The following is a 22,138-nucleotide window of genomic DNA, read 5'->3' as shown; positions in this document are numbered from 1 at the left end:
AAATATTAATAGTTCTGCTTCCATCAGGCTCTCCTGCAGCCAAATAGCAAGACTCCTACAGAGCCAGCGAAGCGGTGCATAGCAGTCAGCCTGTAAAGCAGTCTAGATTAGAAAGATTGTGAAACTGATTAAAGGTTACAAACTGTATACCTGATCTGGCATTGTAAGGGATTATTTTTATTTTTGTTCCCAGCTCTTAGCCCAGAGCGAGGTTATAGGACAGATGGACTTAAAACCTGCCTGACCGTGGACCCCTCACTGGAACCCCTGCTGCGGTGAGTAGATCCAGTCTAACGAGAGGTCGCGAGTGCGTTTTCACGCGTCACAGACGCTCCAGGGTTCTAGGGAGTTGGCCCCCCGAACCATCGTGTGTATTGCATTGGGAGGGGTACAGGATTGGGGTCTTGCAGAGCCTGCGTCCTAGCATCTCCAGAAAGCTCCTGACACGAGAAGCTTGGAGCCCGTCTGCGCCACCAGGGGGCGCCATGCCCGCTCGCCTTCCAAGGTCATTCGCTTCGTCTTCGCAGTGCTAGCGGCTAGCTCCAGCCGGGGCCACAACGCAACAACGCAGGGGCCGAGAGAAAAGATACCCCTAGCTCGTCGGGACCCGTGGAACCATGGGGGCGGAAGCCACGGAGGAACTTCCGGAGTTGTCGGGCGTGGGGCAGAGGTCGGGGCGGGACTTCCTGCAGTTGCCGGAAGTGCGGGCGCACCAGTTGGGGTCGCCGGGTCGCGTCAGTGCGGAGGCGGCCGGTGTCCTGAACGTCTGTCGTTCAATCCTGGGCGCTGCGTTGTGGGGACCCACGGACTGAGTGTGACCTGGGCTGACTCCGGGAGGTGGCGAGTGCGGCGGCTGTGACAGGTGAGTGCCGCCATCTTCCCAGCTGTCTGGCTCCGCGTCTTTCCCGGAATGACTGGAGGAGGGGCCGAGGTGGCGGGGTGGGTGGGGGGAAGGGTCGCAGTGACGCGGTGGAGGAGGGGTCGGCGTGCAGCGGAGGGCTGGGGGCGGACGAGGGGACGAGGTGGTTGAGGGTTCGAGGAGAAGGAGGGCTCCCTTTGCCCTACCGGTGTCCCAAAGTGGTCCCTGCCGGGGCTGCGTGTGTCGGGGCGAGCCCAAAGAGAGGCACAGGTCGGGTCGCTTGGAAGGAGGGGGTACGACGGGATGCAGTGCGGGATGAGCGTATGCTCGGGTGACTAACCACCGCCATGCTTTTGTTCCTCTTCTGAGGAGTTCTCCTTTCCTTTCTCTTACACTGCCACCACCGAGGATGCACATTAATTTTAAGACAGCTGTGCTATGCAATAATACATAAGCATCCTAACTTACCCCATTCACCGAGAAGACATAATTTATGGTCGGCTTTCATCCAACTTAAACTGCGGCATTTCTTATGCTTGTCTGAGTCTTGGTGGAGATGCCATAGTCTTCTATAATGAGTGTTAATTGCTTGGAAGTTTCATTCAAGTTCAGATGGCGCTCCATTAAGTTTAGTAATTTGGCTGGTGACTTACAGCCTTCAAAGCATTCCAGAGATTCTTACCTGTAAGTAGGATAGCTCAAGATAATTATATGTCTTCAGGATCTTTTTTTCCTTAAGAACCGCTGCACTGTGGTTCTTTGCTCCTTGCTGTTTTGGTTACCTTCCTGATCAAATTCGAGTGTTTCCAAATTTCTTTTGAACTGTGGTCGCCATACCTAAACACTGTGTAAATATGATTTTATAAATGAGTGGTGCTTTTAGCTCCTTGTTTTGGATACTTCTGTCTAAATCCTGCCCACAAGAGACTGTAGGGCAGTGGATGCTGGGCCAAGCAGTAGCAGTGGTATGACCTTGGGCAGAGAACTTTCTAAGTCTCCATTTCCTGTTCTCTAAAATGTTGTTTATATCAGCTTCATTTTGCCTATATAAGATTAGGGAAGATTAGGTTATATACTATGTAAAGCATTCATGGAAAGTGCTGGAGACAGGAGATCTTTAGTGTTTCCTTTCTTTTCTCACTCTTTTAGTACTTCTTTTTGGATAGCTGTGTTAAGAATGTTATTTTGCCCTTGTGTTATAATCCTTAGTTCTTTCCCCAGAGGCTAAAGTAAGAGTTTTCTTAATTATCGTGGCTTTATTTCTCTAGGAAAATATTTTGTATTAAATTTCATCCTAGATTTGGGTTTCTTTTTTTAACTGTTGAGATCTTTTAAAAAATCTTGGCAGCAGTTTATCCAATTAATAATGTCTCTCATTTCCTGTAGAGACCATTGTCTCTTCTGATACTGGTCAGAAGTTGTGTTTGAATTCACCTTAAAGTCTTATTATGATACAATGTTACTAAAAGCTTTATCTTTAATACCACTTGCAAATATATATTTTTTAACCATTCTTTTTATCTTTTTTTTTGTGGTACTGGGATTTGAACTCAGAGCTTTGCACTTGGTAGGCAGGCACTGTACAGCTTGAGCCACACCTCCAGCCCTATTTTAATCATTCTTTTGCATATGATTGCTGTTCACAAAGTTAGACATTTAAGTAAGTGTTTTTCTCTTGAAATATCCCAGAGGATGTGAAGCAGAGAGTAATAGTTTGCATTTTATTCAAATTAAAGAATAATTTGTTGTGTTGCATTTTCTTTCTTTTCTTTTAACAGTACGGGGGTTTGAACTCATGACTACTTGCTTGCTTGACAGGTGCTTTACTGCTTGCACCACTTCTCCATCACTTTTTGCTATGGTTATTTTGGAGATAGGGTTTTGCTTTTTGCTTAGGCTAGCCTTGACCACCATCCTTTTGTAGTATGCTTCCTGCTGTCACTGGGATAATGGATGCATACCAGCATGTCCAGTTTTTTCTATTGAGATGGGGGTCTTAAAAAGTTTTTTTTTGCCTGTGCTGGCTGGATCCTCTCATTTCAGTATCCTTCATGGCTTGGGATGATAGGTGTGTGCCACTACACTTGGTTGTTGGTTGAGATGGGGTCTGCAGAACTTTTTTCCCTGGCTGTCCTTGAACCATAGTCTTCCTGATCCTCAGCCTTCCAAACAGCTAGGGTTACAGGTGTGAGCCACTGGTGCCTGACTTGTATTGATTTTTAAAAACAATTATTTTTTTAATCACAGAATAAATTTATTTATAACTTGAAAGGTTCTGATGCAGCAATTTGAGATTTAATACAAAGGAATTGTTACAGTTTTTAATACACTTTTATATATGAGGTACTTGATTTGATTTTTATCAAAATCCAATACAAGTATTGTTTTAAAAACCATTTTGGCTGTCTGCCTTTCTCAAAGTACTTGAATTTGATAACTTTAGTGACAGTTTACTTGATACTGAACATATTCAGAAGAGCAGAAAGCTAAATGTTCATTGATGATATTTAGTACTACAGGTTTGTAAGGGTGAGAAATTCAGCTTGCTAACACAGAGTATAGTTATAGATCTCATTAATTTGTTAATTATTTGGCCACTGCCTGCTCTGGGCACAGTGCTTCTGCGTCAAAACTGTTCTGCTGTGCTTATAAGCAATGAGGTGTGGGGGATAATATGTTTTGGCACTGTGTAGTAAGGATAAATGAGTTTGACAGGCCGTAAGTCAGTTCAAGAGACATTATAGTGAAGCTTATTTACCTAAGCCCTTTGTTTATTATGGTGATCTGCCCTATAATATTTGGTAAGTATGAATATTTTGAAGGAAAAGAATTACTTTTTGGAATTTTAATTAGTTTTTCTGGTGGGGCTGGGGTTTGAACTCTGGGCTTCATGCTTGCAAAACAGATGTTCTACCACTTGAGCCATACCTCCAGTCCATTTTGCTCTGGTTATTTTGAAGATGGGTTCTGGCTGGCCTGGAACCTCCATCCTCCTGATATCAGCATCTCAAGTAGCTAGGATTATAGGCAATGAGCCACCAGTGCCCAGCAGTTTTTTTTTTTAAAGTTTGTATTTAGGTGGAATAGTGCATAGTAGTTAAATTACCTTATTTAAAAAAAAATTGTGGTGCTGGGCTTAAACCCAGTGTGTCTATCGTGCTAGGCAAATTCTCTACCATGGAGCCATAACTCTAGCCCTAGCTTATTTTTAGAGTGAAACAATTTTCTTTCCCTTTGTAGTTCTATGATTAACTTACTGAAGGGTTTAATTTGTTAAATATTATCAGACTATTAATTGGATTTCAGAACTCTACCTTGAAGTCATGTTGTAAGGGTTAGTGACTCTTTGTTTTTATCCATCCATTTAAGCCTTATAAGCAATACTTTGTAGTAGTTTTCAACTGCAGGTAGACCTACTGCTAACTTTCCTTCATAACTCTCCATTTTTTCTGTTCTCACTTCCTTTCTTGTTTAGCTTAGATTCCATGGTATATCATTTCACTATTCCTTTTACAGATGCCTGCAACTTCTTTGTTTCTCTTTCCATTACATGATCTTAAGAAATCCTATACTTGTTATTAAATCAAACATGTACTTTTTTGCTAATACTGTCACATGGCCTGAGATGGAGACAGTAGTGCCTGCAACCCTTAAGATAATTTAGTTCTTGGGTCAGGGACTTATGTGTATGGAGGATCTGGTTTGAAATGAAGGAAGTGGTGATAGGACCAACAGACTGCTGAGAAAAAAAGGTTAAGGATATGAATACAGAGACAAGAGTAAAGGTAGAAAAAGTTGCAGGAAAAATTGTAACAAAGAGAAAGTGTGGTAAAAACAACAAAATTTAAAAGAAGTTAAAAAAACAAGTGGAAGCTAAGGAGCTAATTTTGGAAGAATATTGGTAGGTGAACAAAAGCCAAAGAAATTATAGGAAGAGGGAGAACTTCAATTAGCCATATCTTTTAGTGTTAATAGGCCAGTATATGGCATAGACATTGTGAACCCATCTTTAAAATAAGACTTCAGAGTTTGCAAAGTTACAAAATGATAGCATTACTCTAGTATGATAAATCTCCATTTTGTGTCAGGTTTGAGGATGTAATTGAAATGCATGTACTTGGTTGAGTTAATCAGTAGGAAAAGATTGCTGTGGTGAAGTGACAAGAAAAGCCAGGGAACATCATGTGATTTAATAGGAGTTGGAGAGGAGAGGCTTAAAAGCTCTGTGAAAGGCAGAGGGAGGGTTTTAAAATTAGTTGTGAAGAAGACTGCTTATTTTGTAGTGAAAATACAGGGCCTGAAAAAGTCAGTGGTGTGTCAGTTGAGATAAAATAAGTGATCAAAAACTTGTAACTTGAGAGGAAAAAGGTTGATACTACAAATTTGTGCATTTTTTGTAACCAAGTTGTAGAAGTTTTGGGATACATTAACCACCCAGTTTATGCTTGTCACAATGTTTGTACTGATGAAGTTTTAAAGAGAGAAGGGAAGCCCTTTACCATTTTTAGTTGCTTGACTTAAATATCTGGAGATATTTAAGATAGCTTTCATATTTGATGTTTTCTTTACAAAACATTTGTTATTAATTGATTGATTGATTTTTGGTGGTACTGGGGTTTATATACTCAAGGCTTTGTACTTGGTAGGCAGGCACTCTACCACTTAAGCCAGGCACTTTACCATTCCAGCCCTTTCTTGCTCTGGTAATTTTGGAGATGGAGGTCTTGCTTTTTTGCCCAGGCCGACCTAGGCCACAATCCTATTTTGTGTTTCCCCTGTAGTTAGAATGACAGGCTCAAACTACCATACCCATCTTTTTTTCTTGTTGAAATGGAGGTCTCATAAACTTTTTTAGCTCAGGCTGGCCCCATACTGCATCCTTCTGATCTCAGCCTGAGTAACTTGGGATGACAGGCATATGCCATTGTGTCCAACTATTGATTGAGATAGGGTCTCACTAACTTTTTCCTCTGAGCTAGCCTTGAACTGAGAACCTCCTAATCTCAGCTGGCTTCCCAAGTAACTAGGATTACAGGCATGATATTTATTTATTTTTTGACACAGGCTGGCCTCAAACTCACAGTTTTCCTGCTTCATCCTTCTTAGTGCTAGGAATGTAGTTGTTAACCACCACTCCTGGCTTACAAAATATATTTTAAAAGCTACAAGGTAAAGCAAGACTTTCCTTTGCCATTTTAAAATAAGGCCTACACATCAAGCTCAGAAAACCAAAGGCCGCATATTTTCTCTCATGTGGAATATAGACCTAATACAAATACAAGCAATATTATGATAAACAGGTCACATGCAAGAGAGGGAAGACAAAAAGAAGGAAGTTAAGAAAGTGAATATGGTTGATGTACTTCCTACACAAGAATCAATACAGAATTAAAAACCTGTTGAAATCACCATATGAAGGGGACTAAGGTAGAAAGGAGAAAATTAGAGATGAACAAATTCGGGTTGTAATACATATATACAGGGAAATGTCACAAGGAAACTCCCTGTATATCTATCTTCAACAAACATAAATGCCATTTTTTTTCTTTTATAAAATTGGAGAACAGGAGGGCAGAGCAGGTCCTGTCTCAGTGATTGGTACCAGTGGGAGGGGAGAGGATGTGGGGAAGGGGTGTGGGAGGGTGAATATGGTGCAAATACTGTGTACACATGTATGTAAATGGAAAAATAAGATCTGTTGATCTTATTTTGTGTGAGGAATGAGGGAAGAGGGGATAAAGGAGAATGATGGAAGGAGTGAATTCAACTATGATACATTGTAAGAACTTTTGTAAATGCCACAATGTACCCCCAGTACAACAATAAAAAGATGAAATGAGGCCTACACGTGAGACAAGTTGATTCTTGCCTTGTTCTTACAGAAAAATGGAATAGACATATCTTTCCCTGTTCCTCCCATTCAGTAAGGCTAAAAACAATGAACATTATGTACAAAACTAATATAAGACCAAAAGATAGAGAAAAAAGTATATTGACTAAGTACCTTGGGTTCCGAGAAATGACACAGAGCTTATTTGGGACCAGAGGTTAGTTCTCTAGGTTTTTTCCTTACATCATATATCCCTGACTTAGTACTAGAGAAGCTTGCAAACCAAATGACTCAGACAAAACAAAAACAAAACCAAAACCAGAAAATCCCCCAAAAGGAAAAACCCACAAAAGAAAAACAACAACAACAGCAACAACAACACAGCAAAACAAAAACTCAAGAAAAGCTTGATCTCTAGCTGAAAGACCAGGAAAGGAACAGCCTACCATACAGACAATAAATGTCTAGGTAATAAATGTTTAATTCACCTAATAAACTGAACAGTTTTCAGATGAAGAAATATAAATGGCTAGTAAGTACTTTAGTATCTTTAACCATCAGGGAAATATAAGTCAAAACTACATTGAGGGTCCACCTCACCCCAGTCAGAATGGCTATCACCAAGAGAACAAAAACCAGCAAATGCCAGCAAGGGTGCAGGAAAATAGGAATTCTTATGCAATGCCACTATGGAGATCAGTATGGAGGTTCCTCAAAAAATTAAAAATTGAATTTCATATGATCTAGCTATACCACTTCTGGGTATATACTTAAAAGATTCAAGTCAGCTTACTATAGAGATACCTGTGTAGTCATGATTATTGCTAGGTGCTCATCAACAGGTGAATGGCTAAAGAAAATGGTATATACACATAATGGAGTAGTATTCAGATATAAAAAAGCATGAAAGTAGTCATTTGTAGGAAAATGAATGGAACTAGAGCACATTATTTTAAATGAAATAAGCCAGTCTCAAAAAGGCAAGTATCACATGTTTTCTCTCATGTGGACTCTAGGGGGAAAATAAAAATAAAAGGGGGTGCATTAAGGATGTGGGAGTGGATTGGGGGACAAGAAAGGTCATACATGTATGGAAATGTCAGTGAAACCCCATTGTACAATTAAAAATAATTATAAAATAGAAATGCTTTAATAAGCAGTTACTAATCCTTGAAACAACAGTCTCAGAGAATACAGGATATAAAAAAGAAAATGGAAATTTTAGAAGTGAAAAATAAGTGAAATAAACTCAGTGATAGCTCAGCAGCAGAATGGAGAAGACAGCAAATAATCAGTCGATTTGAAGACACCAATAGAAGCTGCCCATTCTGAGCAACACAGAGAAAATGGAGCAGAAAAGAAGAATGAACAGAACCTCAGGGATCTCTGGGACTTTGACAGAAGATCAAACATTTATGTCCTTAGAGTTCCAGAAAGAGAGGAGAAAGGTGGTGGTAATAAAAAAGTGTGTGAAGAAGTAATGGCTGAATAGTTCCCACATTTGGCAAACTATAAACCTACAGATTCAAGAAGCTAAGAGAAGCTCAGACGGTTTACTCTCAAAGATGTTAAGGCACATCAAAGGCAAACTTCTGAAAATTAAAGCATCAAGAGAGAGAATACTACTTTACCTGTAGTGAAAAAACAATTTGAATTATAGTGGATTTCTCCTCAGAAACTATATTGACCAGAGAAAGTGATACATTTCAGGTGCTGAAGGAAAAGAAGTATCAGAATTCTAGGTCAAGTGAAACATCCTTCACACTGTTTGCCTTCAGCAGACCTGCTCCTCACATAATTGATAAAAAGTAAGTTTTCTCAACAGAAAGAAATGATAGAAAGAATGTGGGGATGGTAGTAAGGATGAACAAACAATGGAAAGGGCAAACATTTTGGAAAATTCAGCATACGTTTCTTTTCTATGTTATGTTTGAAAGTTGAAGTGTAACTATCTGATGTGTTTCTAGTCCTGTTGAAGTGTTTAAATACCTAGAACAGACAGTAACAAGTTGTGCAAAAGAGATAACCTTGGAAATACTGTAGATAAATCAAAATGAAATTCTAAAACATGTTCGAATAACCTCCAAGAAGGCAGGGAAAAGAAAATAAGAGAAGGAAGGAGGGTGAGGGAAAGGAGAGCTAGAGAGATGGGGATCGAGGGAGTAGGAGAGGGAAGGAGGGAAAGGCAGAGGGAGGGTGGAAGATAGGGAGGGAGGGAGGGAGGGAGGGACAATATGAATGTGATGGATGTAAGTTTGGATCAGTATTTGAAAGTCATCATTGTCATTGACTGTTGGTGGGTCAGTAAAGAAAAAAATCTGCACATTCATATTAGTTGATGCAGAAAAAAGCATATGACAGAATTCAGTACTCAGTTGTGAAGGAAACTTAGAAAATGAATGAGAGAGAAATGTCAAGTTGATAAGCAACTACAAAAAAACCTATGGCTAAAGCATCATTCTTAATGGTGAAGGAATAATTATTTTGACCCTGAGGTTGGGGCAAAGCAAGGATGTTGTCACTATTATAATTCATTACAGTACTGGAATTTCTAGCTAAATCAATAAGGTAAGAAGGAAATAGGCTGACAAATCAGAAAGGAATAAATAAAACTTTTTTTTTTCAGATAACATAATAGTCTACATAAAAAATTCCAAGCAATCTACAAAAAAAAAAAAACTTCTGGCATTTATAAATTCAGCAAGAATGCATGATACAAATTCAATTCACAAAATCATTTGTATTTCTATATATTAGCAATTAATGTGTAGAAACAAAAATGCAGTATTATTTAAAATTGCTCAAAACTAGTGAAAATGAGGAGACACATAGGACTTTTATGTAGTAAACTACAAAACTGACGTGTGACCTAAATAAATACTGTTTTAATAGGTTTGAAGTCTCAACATGATAAAGATAACACTTCTTCTTAAATTGATGGACAGCTTTACAAAATGGCTATCAAAATTTCAGCAAGAATGTTGGAGAAAAGAAAAGAATATCCTAAAATTAAGGGAAAGACCAAAAAACCAGAATAGCTAAAACAATTTCAAGAAAGACTTAAGTGATGAATCACTGTAACTCATATGAAGACACAACAGCCATGTATTGGTGGCTCATGCCTGTAATCCTAGCTACTCAGGAGGCAGAGATGAGGAGGATCGTGGTTTGAAGTCAGCCCAGGCAAACAGTTTGCAAGACCCTTTCTTGAAAATACCCAACACAAAACCCTGCTGTGGAGTGGCTCAAGTGGTAGAATGCCTGCCTAGCAAGTGTGAGGCCCTGAGTTCCCTCAGGACCCCCCACCCCCATGACTCATAATAATAAAAAACTTAGTGGTGGAGGGATAGATACATAGATCAGTGGAGTAGAAGACTAAGATATAACCCCACACATGGACAGCCAATTGACAGAGATGCCAGAGTAGTTCAGTATGGAGTGGATATTGTGAACATACTAAATGCTACTGAATTACACCTTCCTCCCCTCTCCTCCCCTTCTTCGCCCCCCTCCCCCCGTCTCTCGATCTCTCTCTCTCTCACCCCCCACCCTCCCTTCTTCTCTCTCTCTCTCTCTCTCTCTTTCTTCTCTCTCACTCACTGGAAATCTGGGCCTCATGCTTGCTAGGCAGGTGCTCTACCACTTGTTCCATTCTATTAGCTCTTGAATAATGCACTTTGAAATGGTGAATTTTAGTGGTATGTGAATTTCATCTTAGAAAATAAATATAGGATGAATAGTCTTCAACGAATAGTGCTGGAGTAATTGGACACCATAGGCATAACCAAAAAACAAAACCGTGACCAAAACCTTCCACCTTATAATCCACAGAATAAACCATCAAGTTTAAAAGGTTTTGCTGTGTGAACAGCTCTGTTAGGATGAAAAAAGGCAACAGATTGGGAGACATGATCTGCAACCCACTTATATTGGTGATTTTAAACTGCAGAACAATTCATGTTGTAGAATATATAAAGAATTCTCAAGTCCTATTAGATAATATGCAAAAGACAGGAAGAGACATCTCACTAGAAAGGACATTTGGATGGAAAATAAGCAGAGGAAAAGGTACTCGCTATCACTAGCCATCAGGGGAATGCAGATCAAGGCCACAGTGAATTATCTCACACTAGGAAAAGCTAAAATTAAAAATAGTGATAGGGTTGTTGGAGTGACTTAAGTGGTAGAGTGTCTGCCTAGCAGGTGGGAAGGCCCTGAGTTCAAACTCCAGTTCCACCAAAACAAAACAAAAAAAAAAAAAGAAAAAAAATAGTGACAATACCAACTGCTGGAGAGAATATAGTGCATTAAGTCTCATATGTTGCTGATAATAATGTAAAAAGGTCCAGCCACTCTGGAAAAATAGTTTGACAGTTTGTTTAAAAAGAAAAAAACAAGCTGGGTGCTGGTGGCTCACGCCTGTAATCCTAGCTACTCAGCAGGCAGAGATGTGGAGGAAGCCAGCCTTGCAGTTGGAAGCCAGCCCTGGCAAATAGTTTGTGACATCTTATCTCAAAAAAAAACCCTTCACAAAAAAAAAAAAAAAAAAGGGCTGGCTCAAGGTATAGGCCCTGAGTTCAAGCTGCAGTACTGAAAAAAATTCAAGCACTCAGGAGGCTGACACAGGAGGATGGCAAGTTCAAGGTGAGCCTAGGCTACACAGCAAAACCCTGTTTGTTTAATCTGTGGATATGAACCCAGACCAGTGGATGTAAAATGTGCAGATTCGGAGGGCTGACTATACATGAAGTGGCCAGGATAAGCAAATTTACATACAGAGAAAGTAGAGTGGTGGCTGCCTAGGGCTGGCCATGCAGAGTGGATTGGGGACCTGGGATGTGACCGCTAATGGGAATGGGGTTTCTTTTTGGAGTGATAAAATGTTTGAAAGTTGATCATAGTAGTTAATTGCACAGCTTCCAGAATGTACAGAAAGTCATTGAGTTGTACACTTTAAGTGTGTGACTTGTATGTTGTGTGAATTATATCTCAGTAAGATTAAAAAAAAAGGGCAAAAACCTAAGCATGTTTGTTGTATGACTTAGTGTTAATTCCTGGACTCTTCACCCAAAAGAAAACAAAGTTTATATTTACACAAAAACCTGTATATTATTTATAACAGCCCCATTTGCAATTGTAAGAAACTAGAAGGATCTACAGATTTTTGTATAGGTGAATAGTTATAAAAATGTGGTTAAACATCCACACTGTGGATACAACCTGTCAATAAAAGGGAAATAATTACTGTCACCACAGATTGAGTGGATCGTCACTATTGAGCTAAATGGAAAATAAATCTGAAATTGGGAGTTGTGTATACAGCTGAGGAGAGGGTGTTGGGATGACTGGTAAGTAACATGAGTGTGATCTTCGTGCTGATGGAAAAGTTTTGTGTCTTTTTTAATTTCAGGTGGTACTGGAGTTTGAACACAGACCCAAGGGCTTCTTGGCATGCATTCTGCCACTTGAGCCACACCCTAGCCCTTTTTTACTGTAGTTTTTTTTTTTTTTTTTCAGATAGGGTCTATTGTTTTTTCCCTGGGCTGTCTTGGACGCTGGTTCTCCTACTTATGTCTGTTGTGTAGCTGGGATTACATCTGTAATTAGCAAGACCACAGATGTGTAATCACATCTGAGATGTGCTTCTGAGATGTGGTCTTGCTAATTTTTTGCCTGGACTGACCTAAACCTGCTGTTCTCCTAAAGTCTTGTTTCCCCAGCGGCTGCCATTGTAGGCTGAGACGCTGTGCCCAGGGGAAGCCATGGGCCCCTGAGGCGCGGTGCCAGGGGAAGCCTTGAGCCCAGGGCCTTGCGTTCGTTCCTTGCACAGGCGCTGTGCCGCTAGCCCCGCCCCCGCCCAGTCTGCATCTCATTAGAGAGATTGATTTATGTGACAGGTGATGATGGTACAGACACACTGAGCCAGGGCCATTGGCTCACTTGACAGAATAAGCAAATTGATCAACAAATTTTGCTATTTATGATGTAACTATTGGAGAACCTCTCTATGCTGTTTACAACTGCTCATGAATTGGCTGTTGTTTCAAAGTAGTGAGTTAAGAAAAGAAGATCCTGGTTTTTTTTTTTGTGGTAAAATGGAGACTTACTAACACGAGTGTTTTGGTTAAGAGCAAGTACAAGCTTAATGAATAAGTTAAAGCTTTTAAAAGTGTTTTAACTATAAATCATAGACTGTTTTCTAGATTTCTAACATTTTTTGGTTAGGCCTGGCTTTAAAAATTTTATTTATGAGAGCTAAATAGTATATAATAAAAAAGAACAAAACTAGTTAATTTTTATGTACCTATATTTATATAGTACTATAGAGAAAAGGATTATAGATGTCCTCATATTCTAAGATTAAATTAATTGATTTCTGCTGTTTTAATCATATCACTAAAAATCTAAATGAATCGAAGTATTATAAGTGATAATATTTTCTTTTGTGGAAAGACTATTTTCAGCTTCAGTATTTAGGATTGCCAGCTTAATAAACCAAACAGGAAAGATTTTTTGTTTTGTTTTGTCATCATTATTATTGTTGCTTTTATTTTATTTTATTGTTTTTTCGGAGACAGGGCCTTGCTATGTTTAAGGCTGGTCTTAAATCCGTGATTCTCCTGCCTCAGCCTCCTGAGTGCTAGGTGTGTATCGCCATGCCTAGCTTTTATTATATTAATAAATCTTTATGGACGATACTCAATTTTGTGTGTGTGAATACATTCTATCTCCATTACAACACATTTGAATAAACTATTTTTTCTTGAAACCAACCTGAGTATATTTAAAAAGAAAAGAATACTGGTGATCTTAAACAACTGTAGTAAAGAAATCATTTTGCAACAAAGTATGAGGGTATTAAGATTATTAAGTAAGCTAGAGCCATTTAGAAGGAAAGGGATAACATTTTAGGGATTTCTGTCAGCATCTAGTAGTGTTGGAAGAGTCAGGAAGATGGCTGGACACTACAGATAAGTCTTGCTTTGGGGCACAGGCCTTTTATGCAGTCACTTACATCACAGATTTAGCCCTCTGTTTGGAATGTAGATGTTTATGTAGTCCTCAGGATTGTTTCAAAGGTCAGCATATTTTCCCATCAAGTTGATAACATTCATTTAGTAGGGCCGTCCCCCTAATGTTGGGATTTAGACCAAATTTTCTTTTCTAAATCAAGATTACTTGGGCATGTTGGTTTCTTAGAGGTCATGGATGTGACCTGTTTTGTCTTGTTCTGTCCTGGGGAGGGGATAAGCATGCTGTTACAGTGAAGCCCTGGGCTGGTTGTCAGCATTTACACAAACTGATGCAGAGATAGGGTTGTAGAGTGTAGTGATAGAGGAGGAGGGATAATAGCAAAACAGTAAGTGGGTAATACTCAAACAGATCTGCAGTTGATGTACTGAGTAATGTGTAAGCATATTACTTAAAATTGTATTTTACTATGATGGTGTGATTATATTGATAGGAAGAATGGATAATAGCAAGAAATGATTAGAAAATGCCCAAAGTAGGTAAATCATAATAATTAAATGATTTAGATTTGAATACTTAGCCACATGTGATGAGCTGGAGTTGAGATATGCTGTTTATATAAAATATAGAGCTGAATTTTGAAGAGGTAATCATAGAAGAGTACAAAATATCCTATTAATATATTTTGACTATAAAATATTTTAGACATGTTAAATTATTAAAAGTAAATTCACATGTTTTTACTTTTTAAGTTGTGGCCATTGGAAAACTAAAAATTACGTATGTGGCTTGCATTGTAGTCTTGGACTCTGTTACTCTAGAATCTACTATAGATTGTTTTGGTGGTACTGGGGTTTGAACTCATGGCTTCAGATTTGCAAGGCAGGTACTCTATCACTTGAGTCCTTGGCCCTTGGCTCTACTATAGTTTAGATAGTGTGATTAAAATTGGTTACCTCTAGGGAGTAGACTAAGCCTGAGTAAAGGTGGTATAAAGGAGAATTATTTTTATTATGAGTCCTTTGTTGCTTGCTTTTAAAAAATTTGATGAAGTTTATTAAGAAACACTCTTTAACAAAAGGCTGTGTTCTCTACCTTAAAAATCTTAATTTGTCATGTTTTAAATTGCATAGTATATGTTAACCATAGAAGTAAAGCTTGTAACTGAAGGAAATACTTACCTTGTCCACAGTTTTTTATTTTAATTTGTTGTATCAGAAATGAAGTACTGTTTTTCCTGCTGTTCAGCTTATTGCAGGAGTGACTAGGACACTACCTTCTTGAAGTAATGCCCACAGAAAGCGGAAGTTGTTCAGCTGCTCGCCAAGCAAAACAAAAACGCAAATCACATAGCCTTTCTATACGAAGAACTAACAGCTCAGAACAAGAGAGGACGGGACTACCAAGAGAAATGTTAGAAGGACAAGTAAGTTAATAATTGATTTAAAGATGGTGGTTGTGTTAATAGTGTTATTCTAATAGTCAAATGCATACAGGCTTATAAGTAGAAGAAAGGTTTGGATTCCCAAATCTTTTACCTTTTAATAAATGCATTAAAACTACTTTAAATTCAGGAGCATACACAGAAGTAGATTTCTGGGTTAACATACTTATAATATCTAAAAAGACAGGTATGAATATGAATTGGTTTTATTTGTACAAGTTAATTGACAGTATAGTTTTGTATTTTCTGTCTCAAATAGTCTTAAGAAAAAAAGAGCTTCCTACAGTTTTAATGATTCTTTTTGTTCTCTGAAGTATTTTGGAACCAGATCTTTTAGTAACTTAACTTAGCTTTATCCTGTCTCTGCTGTAGTAGGCATACTGTCATTTGATTAAATGCAGTAATCTCATTCATAAAGATAAATTTTGTATATTCTGCTTCTTTGTTGAAAATGCTTTGAGTTTTACAAGATTATTGTGAAGCCCAGACAAAAGTATATGTTATATTAAAATAATCTATAGATACATCTAACATATGCTGCACATACAAGTATGTGTATAAATATATGTCAACAGTTGGAATTCATCAGCTATAATGGTTCAGGAAAATAAAGCTCAGATCTGAGAAATGGGTTCTTATGAATATTGACTATTTTTTTCCTTTTTTTGTGGAATGCTTCATGAACTTGCATGTTGTCCTCAGCCAGGGGCCATGCTAATCTCTGAATTATTCTAGTTTTAGTATATGTGTTGCTGAAGTGAGCACTGAATGTTGGATCATGTTAGAACATGGGTGAATTTGTGCCTGGACATAACCTGTACAAAGGCAATGATGCCCACTCAGAACGCAACAGTTGCTGCCTCAAAGTAGATACTCAGAATTCAGTTACTATTGTCGTCATCCCTCAGTATCCCGAGGATATGAAGTTTTGTTAATGTGTCAAGTCCTTATATACAGTGGTACATTATTTGCATGGAACCTAGAGATGCTATGTAAAACAGTTGCTGTACTGTATTTAGCAAATGATAAGGAAGAAGTCTGCACACGTTTAATTCTAGTGTCCACATTTTTTTTTTTTTTTTTGAGATAGGGTCTTGCTACGTAGCCCAGGTTGGCTTTAAATCCATGGTCCTCTTGTCTTAGCCTCCCTATACCTGGGATTATAGGCATGTACCGCTATGACTGGCTTTTGTCAAATATTTTTGGTCTTTTATTGGTTGACTATATAAGGTTAGAATCCATGTATATTGAGGATCAACTGTCCCTTATTCTGTTTTATGTAAAAAATGATTACATTTTAATTTAATGTTGGAAATAAAATCATAAAAACAGGTTTGATTTTCTTAGTGTGTTATTTTGCTGTACCGCAAAGTACCACAAACTACGGGGCTTAACCAACAGATTTATTTTCTCACAATGTGGAGGCTGAAATCTGAGATGAAGGTGTGGAAAGCATTGGCTTGTCCTGATGTCTCTCACGTGGCTTGTAGGCAGCTCTGTCTGTCCTTACATGATCTTTCTTCCCTGCATATCCTAGTCTGCTCTTACAAGGATGCCAGTCATCATGGCCTGCCATTGTGACTGTGTGACTGCCTTTTACCTAACTCTAAATGTAGTCACACACTGAGTACTGGGGATTGAGGCATCAGCATACGAATTTTGGTAGACACAAGTGAGCCAGTAGAGAAAGTTATGTGGTAAGACTTCAGTGGTGATGGAAACATTTCTACCTGTGCTAGCTTATAAGGGAGCCACAAGGTGCACCTGACTGTTGAGCACTTGAAATGTGGTTGGTGTGAATTGGAACCAAAATCACTTTACTTAGAAATTTAAATAGTTATGTGGCTGGTGTCTATTATAGTGGACAGGCAATCAGCCTAGGATAGTTTCTAGATAGTCTTTTATTTACTTACACTTTTAGCTGTGAGAATTCTATAGCATCTTTTGCTGGTATAGTCTAGAGTTACCTCCCACGTATTCTTCTCTTGGCCTTCTTGAGTGCTTGTCCTCCATTGTGATGTAGCACACAGAGATAATTGCATCTCACAGTCACTGTCATGAAGGTAATTCAGAATTCTTTAAGCTGAACACCTTAGTCTCATGCACCACTCTAATGTCTTGCTTCTTTGTGCCCCCCACATTCCCTGGAAAGTACTTATTTGTTCAGTGAGTACAGTTGTTTGGAGTGGAACCAACCAGCATGTTCTGTAAGTGGTCAGTGTAAGGTGTTCTGCATTCCCTTTACAGCAGGAGGGAAGAGAGTGCTAAGTGTTTGGTGCAAGCAGTTGGCATGGTAGGTATAAGTGGAATGATGTGAGAATGTAGAGTTGTTGATTGCCACTAGATTGAATTATAGTAGTAACCACTTTCTAGACAAAGTATATAGTAATGTTCTTTTAGTTGAGGAATGTTATAAAAAAAGAGTGAAGAGTAGTCTGAATGATGCTATGCTAGGTTTAACTACATTCATAAATGATGTAGTTTAGAAAGCAGTGGTTAGTTCAGCAACTGTGTACAGGTCTGTAGTTGCAGAGTACTGCTAAATCTGTATGTCTGTATGCATGAATGCATATATGTGCCTGCCTGTCTGTCTGTCTGTGTATCTATCTATGTATCTATCTGTCTATCTATGTATGCAGCACTGACTGTAGCTTAAAGAGCTGCTTCTTGCATATATGTTCTGTTTTTTTTCAGGGGTATGGTCAGTGTTGATGTGATGAAATGCAAATTCATTTATAAGCTTTACTGAATCATAGTAGCTTTTCTGTCCTGAATTTTCTCAAGTGGTGCCAGAAGTTCAACACCTGTTTTAGGCTTTGTGAAAGTAAGTGGCACAAGAAAGAACTGATAGGAAAGGTTGAAGAGTAATTAAGGCAGAAAAGTCTCTTGGCTTCTAGTGAGAAAGTTCTCATTTTACTATTTTTAATTTCTTGATTATTTTATAAAGTGAGATTAGTGCTTTGTTTTCTGAAATGCATTTCAGCCTTTTTTTCTGTAACAATTACTTTTATAATAAAGTGCATTTAATTATTAGGTAAATACAACATTTTAGTTCTGAATAATAAAGATCTTAAAACATTAAGGGATCTGGTGTAGTGGTGTACTCCTGTAATTCTCGTTAGAAGCTGAAGGAAGGAGGACCAGGAGTTCAAGACTATCCTGCCTAATAGTGAGACCATGTCTCAATAAAACCCCAAACCAAACCAAACCAAAGTTGGATATTTAAGAAGAGATCTGGCATTACGTGGAAGTCAGAAAGGCTTCTGTAAGGATTTGCTAGATGGGAATGTTCCACAGAGAGAGTTGAACATGCATAGACCACAAGGTAGGGCTGAAAATTAAATTGTATTTTTTAGTTCTGGACAAGTTCATGTTTGCAGTTATTGGAACTTTTTTTCTTTGATAGTTTAGTTTTTAATTTTTCATTGTTGTTTTAAATTTTTCTTTTTCTTCCATGTTCTTCAGTAGCATTTTAGAGGGATGATGAAATTATCAATTCTACCAGATTCAGTTTTGTTTGTTTTGAGACAGGGTCTTGCTTTGTAGTCTACACTAGCTTCAAACTTGTAATCCTCCTGCCTTAGCCTCCAAGTGCTATCACAACGTGCCTCGAATCAGCTTTTTACACTAGTGGTTCCATATATATATATATATTCTAAGAAGTTTAAAAAAATGTGAGAAATACATGATTGTCAAAACTCAGATCGCTAAAATGTTATTTCCACCAAAATTTGTCTTCCTAAGAAAATTCCTTCCTGTAAAAGGAATTTAGATTCCTGAAAAGAAATTTCATAAGTCCTGTATATCTTTTTTTTTTAAATTTGCAACTCATCAAATATAAAAAAAATTGTGCTGTGTGTAAATTTAAAAGTTACTCTATTACACCAGTAGTACTTAAGTATTGGAACATTATTTTAGAAATACTTGTTGAGAGTGTTTTTTTGAAAATTACTTTGAGTGCCTTGGCAGGACACATGTACAAAATATTATGTAGGCCATACCCTCAAGGAGATTAGAGGAGAATGAATACTATATTAAGCAGTCTTTTATATATTAGCAGGATCTAGGAAAAGTATTTTGTAAACTTATTTACAAAATAAGTTATTTGTTATCTTGGATGCTGTTCACTCATTTGACCCTATTTAAAAATTTAGTTTCTTTTCATTTCCTTCCCTTGACCTTTTAGATAGAGACAAGATGTGCAGAGACATGAAGAATGGCTCAACTGGGAACTTAAAAGTTAATATTTTCACTTAACTAATAGACATTTTGCTCTTTTAGGTGAGATTTTTCTTCTTCCCCCTTTTCATAGTCATCTTAGTAATTAAGTAGAGTTACAGAAGTATCTAGTTTGCTGTGCTTAAAGCACAGTGGATGTAATGAGATGATAAAACACATCTATTAGTGTATAGCCTGTTAAAACACAATTATAGTATATGATACAACTTAAAGACCACGTATAAGTTCACTTACAAGAATTGCCTTTGTTGTCCACATATTTGGAAATTTTTGAATAAGGTAAGCTTATATTCTGTGTCAATGCAAAACAGAGCTCTTGCTCCAAAGGGAATAAGAGTTTATTCTGAGCCAGTTATGCATGAACAAGGCCCAGAACATGGATGCAAGTACCCTCAAATAACATGCTCCGCTGTGAAGATACTGCATAAACTTTTATAGCCCCCGAATGAAAGGATGTCATGCATCAGTGCTTTTACCAATAAATTGGTGGGGGCATCAGGTAGGTGGACTGCATACAGCAGGACAGAGAAATCTCTTACAAGTTTCAGATGTTATCTTACAACATTCTTAGCTTCAGGGTTGGTAGAAGCTAGAGGTCTGCTCAGTTTAGCAATATATTCTAAAAGAATGTTAGCTTAGATAAAGAGGTTGATAGTAAGTGGCTACTAAGGGGGACTGAAGATAGCCCAAGATACTTTTGGCTCTTGCTCTGCAGCATCACATCTCTCTATGCCTGGTGGTCTAGGTGGCCAGTCAGTCTGCAGGAATTTAGCACACATGTGCTACTTCAGAGAGCTTCACTTCATACTTGTGAGTGGAGAAATTTTGTTACTTTGAAGAAGTGCTTGTTCTTAAATCTTGTATTCCCCTAGGTAACCACTTATACAATTTGATTATAGTTCCTCTATAGAAATTTGAAACTTTTTTTTTTTTGTGCGTGTTAGGGATTGAACCCATGCCCTTGTGCTTGCGAAGCACATGCCCTACCACTGAGCTGTACTCCCAGCCAGACTTTAAAATTCTGTAAACATTTTATGTATAAGAAATAGATAATTATATAAGAGTTTAAGGTAAAAGATAATTCACTTTGAAAAATGTGTATTGGTACTTGGTATTAGACTTTCTCCCTCATTCATTTATTCATTCTAAACAAAATCTTTCTCTTCTACAGGATTCTAAACTGCCTTCCTCAGTTCGTACTACTCTTTTGGAACTGTTTGGTCAAATAGAAAGAGAATTTGAAAACCTGTATATTGAAAACTTGGAATGTGAGTATCTCTTATCTGAATATACTTTTTAAATTTTTCACGTCTCCATAGAATTTGTTCAGAGTAAGATTTTTGGGTACATATTCATGGCTATATTAATTTTCTGTTCTGCTGTAACAAACTTAGTGGCTTAAAATAACACAAATTATTATGTTACATTTCTGTAGACCTGGCACAATTCTCCCCAGACTAAAGGTGAACTATGCTCCCTTCTGGAGGCTCAAGGGATGAACATTTCCTGCTTGTTTGTACTGTGACAGAATTCAGTTCCTTGCAGTTTTAGGACAGGTTCCCTTGCTACACTGCTTGGTTCATGGTTCCCCTCCCCCTTGGTGATGGATCCTCTTGTGCTTTCCTGACCAATCCTTCTGTCTCCCCTCCACATGTAAGAACAAACATTCTAGGATTGGGTCCCTGGGATAATGCAGGGTGATCTCTCCACCTGAAGAGCTCCTTTTACCTTGTGAGGTAACATATTTACCAGTTGTGGGAATTGAAGCCTGGGAATCTTTGAGGGGGCCATTATTCTACCTGTTGCACCTCCCAATTCTAATTGTGATTTTGTAAAAGATAAATATGCACTATAAATTGAGAAAACTTTGATTCTTGTGTTTCTTTATATGATACCAAAATTATGCATTATCTGATTGATTAAAGGTCAGATTTTTTTGGTTTTTATTTTGGAAGTAATGCCTTACCTATGCTTATAAAAAAAAAAACACAGTATAAAAAAAGAAAAGATCTGCTATTACCCCTTCACCCATTGCAGTCTTCAAAGGAAGACATTTTCTACACTTTTTGCTTTTAGTTCTTCTGGTGATTATTTCTATAAACATAAATAATCTACTGCCAGTTTTAGATCTGTCCACCTTAGGTTGTATGCATTAATGCTTCACCGTAAGACGTTAGAAAATGATCATGCCTTTTATCATCTTTCACTGCTCCATTACTGCCAGTTTTTATTTTTATAGGAGTTGTGTTTATAAAATTTGTATTGTGCACACTAATAAAGCCTTCCATGCTTTATCTATAAGTTGACTCCAGAAATTGAATACTAACAATACTGTGTTATTAGATTATTTTTTACTTCATAATTATTGTGGTTGGATCAGTAATGAAGAGAATGCAATCCTATGTCATATGTAAACTTTGTTGATTTTAAAGTTCTTTTAAGCACTAGGTTTTTTTTTTTTTTTGGCGGCACTGGGGTTTGAACTCAGCCTTATGCTTGCTAGGCAAGCGTTCTTACCACTTGAGCCACTCCAGCAGCCCGAAGCCCTAGCGTTTTAATAACTGAAGTATTACTGAGTTTCCATTATGATCTAAAGCCTTATGTTTTATAAGTTCATGGAGTTTGTTTAAGAAATCATGGGATTGTGAATTACTGGTCATGAATTACTGGAAGGTACTTTGAGGTTTGCATAGTCTAACACTTACAGGTTTTGGTGTCTCCTGACTACCCATAAGAAAGAGTCCAAGTTTCTTAGATTGGGTATTGTTTAGAGCCTTTTGCCATAATGCTATTC

General features: G+C 37.9%; 1 protein-coding gene and 1 non-coding gene across 3 annotated transcripts in view; one reads left to right on the top strand and one right to left on the bottom strand.

The window, feature by feature from the left end:
* Positions 1 to 22,138, top strand: part of Wdr37 (WD repeat domain 37) — a 63,924-nt gene continuing 41,786 nt past the window's right edge. The window contains exons 1-3 of one of the 2 annotated variants that reach the window (XM_074056756.1): positions 1 to 275; positions 14,910 to 15,087; positions 20,516 to 20,612. In XM_074056756.1, the coding sequence (XP_073912857.1) occupies positions 14,950 to 15,087; positions 20,516 to 20,612 (235 nt within the window). In that variant the 5' untranslated portion in view covers positions 1 to 275; positions 14,910 to 14,949. Of the gene's footprint in view, positions 276 to 678; positions 863 to 14,909; positions 15,088 to 20,515; positions 20,613 to 22,138 lie in introns of those variants that run through there. The other variant, XM_074056757.1, reaches the window with a different exon arrangement.
* On the bottom strand, positions 15,767 to 15,870 carry LOC141417667 (U6 spliceosomal RNA). Its single transcript, XR_012442316.1, has one exon. It is a non-coding gene; the product is annotated as a U6 spliceosomal RNA (small nuclear RNA).

The sequence above is a fragment of the Castor canadensis genome, chromosome 15, assembly GCF_047511655.1.
Source record: "Castor canadensis chromosome 15, mCasCan1.hap1v2, whole genome shotgun sequence".
NCBI classification, from domain to species: Eukaryota; Metazoa; Chordata; class Mammalia; order Rodentia; family Castoridae; genus Castor; species Castor canadensis.
The sequence above is the reverse complement of the archived record's forward strand: the minus strand, read 5'-3'. Positions and strand labels throughout refer to the sequence as shown.